This window comes from Hippopotamus amphibius, chromosome 1 (assembly GCF_030028045.1).
Source record: "Hippopotamus amphibius kiboko isolate mHipAmp2 chromosome 1, mHipAmp2.hap2, whole genome shotgun sequence".
In the NCBI taxonomy this organism is placed as follows: Eukaryota; Metazoa; Chordata; class Mammalia; order Artiodactyla; family Hippopotamidae; genus Hippopotamus; species Hippopotamus amphibius.
In genome coordinates, this window is record NC_080186.1 from 121,869,253 (window position 1) to 121,878,399 (window position 9,147).

Consider the following 9,147-nt stretch of genomic DNA (forward strand, 5'->3'; position numbering starts at 1 on the left):
GGTTGTTAAGACAGTGTAATCTGGGTACAGGGAATTAAACTGACCGATGGAGCAGAATAGAGTGGCTAAATTGACCAATGCTTATGAAGAATTATGATGTATGACAGAGCTAAAACTGTAGACCTGTGGGGACAAGAAGGACTCTTCAAACAAAGCTGGTAGAACAACTGGTTATCCAGTTTAAAAAAGAAAAATAAATTTGGACATCTATCTTACCTCACACACAAAAAGCAATTCCAGATGGATTTAAGTGTGAAAAGTATATTAATAAGCTTAGAAGAAAAAAAAAGATTATTCTGACACTGCTTTTTTCAAGGGAAATGCAAAAGTGCTAACAAAAAAGACAAAAATGGTAAATTTGACTCCATTAAAATAATTTTTTGTTCAATAAAAAGCACCATAAAAAAATGAAAAGATGAGCCCACAAAGTGGTAGCAAATATTTGCATAGCATGTTAAGGACAAGAGTTTGGTGTCCCGAGTACATATAAAGCTGCTACAGTTGAATAAGAAAAACACAAACACTCCAATAGAAAAGTGGTCAAAGACATGAACGAATATTTTGCAGAAGACGAAGCAGTCATAGCCAATAAACTTTGAAAAGATGTTCAACCCCTCGTTATTTGGGAAAATGTAAATTAAAACCACAACGTTGTCATACCCAGCAGTTAGACAGAAAATGGCAAGCCTAATAAGAGTTTCAAAGGATGTAGATCAACTGGAACTTTTTTTATTCTTTGCTTCTCATCGTGTAAATTGGTACAACCACTACAAAATTCGATTTGGTATTATCTTGTAAAGTTGAAACTTTTTATATCCCATGAGCTAGTAATTCATCTAAAAGATATGCACTGTAGAGGAACTTTTGCACATTTGCTCAAGAAAGTATGTAGTAAAATATTTGAAACATTACTATTTATAATAACAAAAATCTGGAAACAACCCCATTATTCCTCACCAGTAGAATGGACAAAAAACACTGTGGTATATTCACATGATGGAATAGCATAAGGCAGTTAAATTAATAAACTGAAGCTCCATTCAGGATCTTAGAAAAGCAACACTGAATTGTTTAAAAAGCAAGTCTCAGAGAACTATATACAGTATATCATTTTTATAAAGCTCAAAAACAGATAGAACTAAAAAATATATTGTTTAAACACACATACATATATAATAAAGGTATAAAACAAGTAAGATGAAAATAAACGTACAAATCAGGACAGGAGTCACTGTTGGGGGTAGGGTGGGGTGCAGAGAGAGAAGGAAGTGGGAAAAATGAGAATTACATAAGCGAGTGTAGTTCTTGAGTCAAGTGATAGGTTTCCAAATGTTTATTTTATTGTTATGCATCTCAACTTAACATATTTTAAACAGTGTTTTGTAAGTATGATGTGTTATATTAAATATGACAATGTTTTTTAAATAAAGTAAGATCATAGCATATACCAAACATAACATATACAAAAACCTATAAGCAAATCGCAGCCAGTGGCTTCAAAATCTTCTTGTCAGCCTAGGCAGAATTTTGTTAATTTCAAAATTGTTTAGAACTTTTTTTTGCCTTTCCAATTATCATCTGATGCACTAAATATATATCTCTTTTATCTTCTAACTCACATTAATATCATCTCAAGTGTCTAATGTTAGACAAGCAGAAGATCCAGATTCTTTCTTTTTTTTTGGTGTGTGTGGTGGGGGGGAGGGGGGTGTTGTTCACATTTCACCTTTATTTTTCCAAGAATCCCTGGAACTTACGCATTTCAAAAAGAGTGATCGGGTTTACAGAATCACCTTAGCAGGGAGAGCGTGAAGTTTGGTTGCTCTGATTTTTACTTTGTGTCCTGTTTCCCTTTGAGGACAACAAACCTAAACTGTTCAGGAGATCCTGGTCATTTGCTAATTCACTGTAGCGGACTGTATTTTCCAAAACTGGACACCCTATCTCCCATTCCACATGCTCTCCTATTAGTGTGTTGCATCCCCATTACAAAGCAAAGTGTGTACCTTTCCCCTTGAGACTGGGCGGGTTTCTGTGACTGCCTGGACCAATATGGCAGCGTTAAAGTCATGCTGTGACATTCCGACCTCTGAGACTAGGGCAGAACAGATCATACAGCTTCGGTCGGGCTCTTTGTCTTGGGGTGCTTGCTCTTGGCATCCAGAGCACAGGCTGTGAGGAAGCCCAGGCCGCTTGGAGAGGCTACGTGTAGGTATTTCAGTCAACAGCCAGCATCAACTGACTGACATGTGAAGGAGGAAACCCCACCACCTCCTGACCACAACTATACAGAAGACCCAGGGTGAGAACAGCCTGACTGACACCAGTCTCCCAGAGACGGATGATGAAGGACTGTTGTTGCTTTATGACACTAAGTTCAAGTAGTTTGTCATGCTGCTAACCGGAAATCCAGGTTTCAGTACAAGCAACCACAGCCGTGGACAGCTACAGTTGTGCAAGGGGACAAGCCTACCCCCTCAACGCTAGGCTGAGACTAAGGCAGCCAAGGGCACATGCCCAGGAACACGGCACTTCCTTATCTCAGCCCCTCAGCTGTTCACACAGCCATACCTGGAGAGACCTGTTACCCAGGAGTCAGGTTGTTTGGCCATCAACCTCCTAACAGACTCCTAACCACTGTCCTCCTTCCTCTCCTGGTTATTCGTAAACCTAGGATTGTGCTAGATTTCCTTTCCAGCTCTTAAAACAAAAAGACACTCCTCTGGAAAACTAAGATCACTAGTGCATCCTCCAACAACATGGTCTCCTAATTATTCACAGAGAGCTCAGATTGTAACAGTACAAAGTGCTCTCTACCCCAATTGTGTGTTGCTAGAACTGTCTTGCCTGTCTCCTATGGAAGAGGGTTTCTACCTGCTTCCCATTTGGGGCAGGGAGCCTCTTTATGCCTCAATGCTGATTTGTGTTTTCAGGGACAGAGTGACAAATTGGCTCTTCTCTCACCAGAGCAGAGAAAAAAAACCCACAAGTTTAATCAGAGAGATGGCCCTCAAATGGAAGACTATCCAATCATAATTTGACCCCAAAGCATGGAAGGCTATCATGACTATGAAAGTACTACTCAGCTGCAAACAGCCAGGAAAAGAAGTTGGGACGCTAACCTTGTTAATAATAACTTAATGATAAATTTAGTTTCCTAAGAAATCCTGATTTGCCTAGCATTTCCTCTTATGTCTCTGAAATTGATATGGATGAGAACAACATCTTCATGTTTGCTATAAACTTTTCTTTCTACAGTTTTCTAAATTTAAAAGCTACTACCAATTCAGTAGAGAAGGAGAAGAGGGAATACAAAAAACAAACAAACAACAAAAAACAACCCCAAACCAAAAAACCAAACCAAAACCAAGTACAAGGGGCATATTTTAAGTTAGGAAGGCAGGCACTTCATTTTTTGCCATGTGTGGAAAAGTTAACTTGGAGGAGAATTGTCAGGATCCGGCCATGAGATAGGTAAGAGTACATGTTGTTAAATTAACTAAACAAGGAGGCCATCAGACTGAGGGGCTTCACTGCCATGGCAGCCTATGTAAACAGACTAAAACCTAAGCCTGGAAGTGCCTCCAGGTTATGAAATCAAAGCCTTAGGACAACCAGTCACACACAGCCAACCAGGCTTTAAGCTACAGCCAATCAGGACTCTCCTTGCTCTGCTTCTGCCTTTTCTTTATAAAAGTCTCTCCCTGAGTTCCTGCACTGGAACACCCCTGACCACTTCTGCTTTGGCATTGCCCAGTTTAAATTGATTTTTGCTCAAATTAATGCTTAAAAATTTTAATATGCCTATTTGTCTTTTATCAATTTAAAAGAGGGAAATAGTGAGAATAAGATGCTCTTAGGGGGAGGAAAAAATGCCTGGGATTGGGACCGGGGAACCAAGTGTGGAGGTAACCTCAGGCTGGGCTCCTTAAGCCCTGCATATTTAACCATTTACTTGGACAGATCCATGGGATGAAATCTTGGCTCAGGTTTCTTTAGACACTCACAGTGGTCTCCTGGCTTTCTGGTGAGGTTTCTATTGTCTACTGAGCTTTGGTCTCCCATTTCTGGATCCCACAATAGGACAAAAACAATAGCCAGATTGACTGTTTTAGTTCCAGAAAAGAAGAAGGAAAAAAAAACCCAGATTCTGATATTGAGCAGGGTTCTCGTCTACAGGGAGAGCTGCATAGTGTCCTGGATTCCAAGACAGAGGCTCTTAGAGCTCTTAGAGCTCTAGCAGCTCACTTGGGCTTTGTAACCATGGTTTTCCAAGGCCCAACTATATAAAAATAGAACATTTATTTAAAAAACAAACCTAACAAGCCACTGCTGTTTCTACTTGCAGTGTAAAGTGCCACGAGACTCCCAAAGCACAAACCCATGTAGTGTGGTAAACGTGCCCCCACATAACAAGGCCCCTGAGCACCAGCCGCTTCCTTCTAGCCCCAGGGTGACTCTCGAGGGCTTTCAGGGAATGGCACCCAGGATCCATGAGAGGTGATCCCCAGAGAGCTTCTTTTGGGTGTCAAAAGCTCTTCCTTCCCCCAGCTGGAGAGAATATCTAGTATCGAAGGAGCTCCCTGTAACTTTCTTTTTACCTCCATCCCTGGACTGGCCCTAAAGCAGGTGGAAGGACCACATTCAGGTGCCTTTTTTTTTCATGACTTTGATTTGCGAATACTTGTGACCAATGGGCCACCTCTCTGATCTCTACCTCCATTTTTCTGTTGAGCCCACAGGTGTGTAGGAAGAAAAGTAAGTGAGATTTGGGGAAAGACTGCAATGATTTACAGAAGGAGTCACATGAGGAACAGAATACACATACGGGTTTTATTGTTGTTAAAGGGTCAAATTATATTACGCTGGAAAGGGTCCAGATGTGTATGAGTTTTTGTTTTTCTTTATCCTTAATTTACCACTCTCAAAGGTCCTCTGCTAATCCTTAGGAATCGTGACATCCAGGATTAAAGAGTACCTTGACTGGTACGGTAATAAAGAATGTGGCTCTGCCCCTTAGCAGCTATGTTTCCTTGTCTATATTCTCATCCTCGGACGAATCCTAATCCACAGAGATGCGGTGTATAAAGCCTCGTAGAGTACATTCACAGGCACTTACCATGGTACACACATCAAGGCCAAACAACTGTCCCTGTTAAGATGGTCCTTGACATCCAACATCAAAACGTTTTTCAGCCTCATACCATTTCCTTTCATATCATGTCCTGAGGAGCTGAAACATAACTGTCCACCAATCCCTTATAAATACCTTTTTGTAGATTTCCTTTATTTAAAGTGGTATATTTCTGAAAAATAGATTAACCTTAAAAGCACTAAAGAAGCTTGCCTTTGAAATTTACCGAACAGAAAGTCATTTTTCAACACGGCTAATTTGCTTTACTACCAGCCAAATGCACTTTTTAGGCAACTCCACGTATTCTATTATTAAATTTATTTTTATAGCTAACCTGTTACATAATTACATGTTGTTTAGTAATAGGGTAAAGGCTACTAGAAAAGTTACACTACCAGAATATTTTCCAATTAGATGTTCATAGTGTCATGCTTTCTTCTAGAGTTATAATTCCAGTGTCAAAATTCAGCCCAGTTCTTTAGTTGTTTGCTGTTGTCGCAGGCATAGGCAGTGGGAAAAGGAGACGGAGATTAAAAACACTGAATACGCCTCTTCTTTGAAGAACAGCTCACTGTGGTGCCCTAGCAGTCTGCCTCCTAACAGGCAATTTGTTTGTTGCACCAGTGACCTGTGATGATTCCATCAGCAGACATTTGTGCCCTGCATTGCAGTGGTCATAAGGTCATAATGAGTTGGAATACATGATCCCTCCTCTCAAAGACTATATACTCTAGCCTGATGGGGGCAGTTCTATGATGCAGTTTTGTGTAGTGGGAGGAGCAATGGAAATGAGATCAGAAGGCATGGGTTCAAGTCTTGATTTTCGTTCTTTGACATATGTGTGTCCACAGGCAATTTCCTAAACGAAGCTGATCTTTAGTCTCTGCTTCTGAAGAGAAACAATAATCCTTGCCCTCCCTGAGCTATTGGACGGTGATGAAATTAAGTTATGTGAACATGTTTTGTAACCCCAAATGCACTATGGTGCTCTCAACACAAAAGAGCCAACATACAGTTGTATACTACCTACATGTTTAAGGACACGTGTTCAGGGCAGAGGGAGAATGGAAAAGGATTTTACAAAGGTCATGGGCTTTGTGTAGCTTTGAAGAAAGAATAGCGTCTAGGGAAGAGGAGTGTGGGACAGAAGTTAAGAGGAGTAGTACCATCAGAGTTGAAAGACTGAAATGAGAATGCAGTGTGTAGACCACAGTGGCAAGAGCTCTACCTTAAACCCTAGAAGCTCAGGAATTACCAGGTAGCTACAGAGCCTAGAGCTCTGCATGACAGCGCTGGACATCAATGGATTCAATAATTATTTGAATTCTAATATAAGTATGATACTTAACAGCTTAAAATGTTTCTACCAACAATTCTGATGTTGTTATCACCATTGCATTCATTTAAAGGTGAGGAAACTGGTCTTAGAGATGTAAATTCCTTGCCCAAGATAAGTTAGCACATGATAGAATTAAGATATGAGTTTATACCATTTGACTCTAAAAGCCATGTACTTTCTTCTTAGTGAGAAAAGAACATTTCTCCACTGTCTATTCCCGAAAGAAATGAGCATGGGTGTGACTATAAATAAGCAAAGACCTGAAGTAGATTAACCAAAAGAATCTGCGCAGCCTGCTATTGACAGAATTCAACCATCTGGGTTCCTCATATAATTTTTTACTTTCTGAGATGCCACATATGATTTAATGAAGAAAGAGAATCACACTTTGGTGAATAGGTTTACCTTCCAGGGTTTCTCCAGCTTTCATGAGCACCAGCTCACCCTCTTTATCATGTTCTTTGTACTGTACATGTTAACCCTGGCAGGCAATATCATCATTATGACCATCATTAGCCTTGATCGTCACCTCCACACTCCCATGTACTTCTTCCTCGGCATGCTGTCAGCTTCAGAGACCGTGTACACACTCATCATTATACCCAAGATGCTCTGTAACCTCATAGACCTGAGCCGACCCATCTCCTTGGCTGGCTGTGCCACCCAGATGTTCCTCTTCATCACTTTGGCCATCAACAACTGCTTCCTGCTCACAGCAATGGGGTATGACCGCTATGTGGCCATCTGCAACCCTTTGAGGTACACAGTCATCATGAACAAGAAGGTGTGCGTCCGGCTGGCCTGGGGGGCCTGCAGCATAGGGCTGATTGTAGCCATGGCACAGGTGACATCTGTATTCAGGTTACCTTTCTGTGCCACAAAGGTGGCCCACTTCTTCTGTGACATTCGACCTGTGATGAAGCTCTCCTGCATTGACACGACTGTCAATGAGATCCTAACTTTGATCATCAGTGTCCTGGTGATCCTGGTTCCCACGGGATTGGTTTTCATTTCCTACATCCTCATCATCTCTACCATCCTTAAAATTGCTTCTGCCGAGGGCCGGAAGAAGGCCTTTGCCACGTCTGCCTCCCACCTCACTGTGGTCATTGTCCACTATGGCTGTGCCTCCATTGCCTACCTCAAGCCCAAGTCAGAAAACACCAAGGATCAGGATCAGCTGATCTCAGTGACCTATACCATCATCACCCCACTATTGAACCCTGTGGTCTACACCCTGAGGAACAAAGAGGTCAAGGATGCTCTGCTCCGGGCCATTGGCAGGAAACTTTCCTGACAAGATGGGCCTGTTTCAGAGAGGGTCTTAGAAAATTTTCTCAGAGAAGAAAAAGTAAAGCAGTGCCCACAGCATCTACCGTAAAAATTCTGAAGCCTACTAAGCAATGCTTGGGTAGAAGAGAAAAAAGGACTACAAACCCAGACCCTGGAGAAAGGGAGAAGGTTCTCCAAAGCACAAGCAAGCCTGTATCTGACAAGAGAGCGTGGATGGTATAGAGCATCAAATATAGGAGAAAGAACTTGATTTTGGCAAGTAGATGGGTTGTCTGCACAGCCTGGGACAGAATGAAATCAAGATAATAGAAAGAATTAATGAAGGGAGGCTGTTCCAAGGCAGGACTAAACTTTTAAATATATTCTATAACACTCTTTTTGGACGTGGGGTTCCCTTTTATCTATTTAGAGTTACAAAGGCTTAACACCCAATTGAAGTTATTTTTTATGGACAAGTTCCTTGCATCTTAGATACCATAAATAAATGGCTATTGGAGATAATAAGCATCTATACAATTCATCAGCCCTTGAAGTGTGAATCTTTTCCATGTAAGTCTGCATTTTTCCATATGGCCAAACTGAAACTTAATTTTTCAAGACCATGTAATAGAAACATTTTTGGAAAATTATTAAAATTCCTTGGTGATTTAATTAAAGAAAGAGGTAGCACCAAGTAATCATATTGGCATTTATATTATAAGAATTTACAAAGGTTGTTGGTGAAAATATGTGTGAATGGTTTACCCAGTTAAAAATATTAGTATTGCCTTTGGAGATGCTTGTGGAGTGGATAGAAGTGGCTAGTGGATGGGAGTACGAGAGAGAATCTATAACAAGGATTAGTCAGGTGAGAGGATTAGGAAGATTTGGATGGGTAAGGAAATAGCCATATGGTCACTTACTGACTCATCAACCCTATCATTTCAAACTTTGTAGGACCTGAATTAATATGCCATCTTTCACTAGTCACCTCCACTTCCAGAGCCCCTTCCCCAGCCTGTCATCCAGTCCCACACAGAACACCTAGTAACCTGTGGCTTCCTATTTCCCATTTCATATTCTTATGCTTTTCTACAGCTTATTGTCACTTAACAGAAATCCCTTACTGCCACCCTCCCTGCCCACTTAGAAAGTTCATAAAAGCATCTTTTCTAATGAAGAAGAAATCACTCCCCTACTCTTCTACCTCCAAGCTTATACATGCATTGTATCGTTATAGTGAGCGTTTCCCATGATGCCTTCATGGATGAAAGTCTGAAATGGGCAGTGAGTAATGTTGTAACCAGATGAAGTCTTTGCTAGGCGGACAGTGTAATGTCTTACTTCTACCAAGGGACGTGGTTTTTCACAGGCTGCGGTCTCCTTCATGCTAATTCCAAAT

At 41.0% G+C, this 9,147-nt stretch overlaps 1 protein-coding gene across 1 annotated transcript; it reads left to right on the forward strand.

Moving 5' to 3' along the window:
• The first annotated feature begins 6,840 nt into the window (after positions 1-6,840).
• LOC130834449 (olfactory receptor 10J1-like) lies at positions 6,841-7,770 on the forward strand. The gene has a single exon (XM_057704616.1). The coding sequence runs from the start codon at positions 6,841-6,843 to the stop codon at positions 7,768-7,770; it is 930 nt and encodes a 309-aa protein (XP_057560599.1).
• Positions 7,771-9,147: the final 1,377 nt, after the last annotated feature.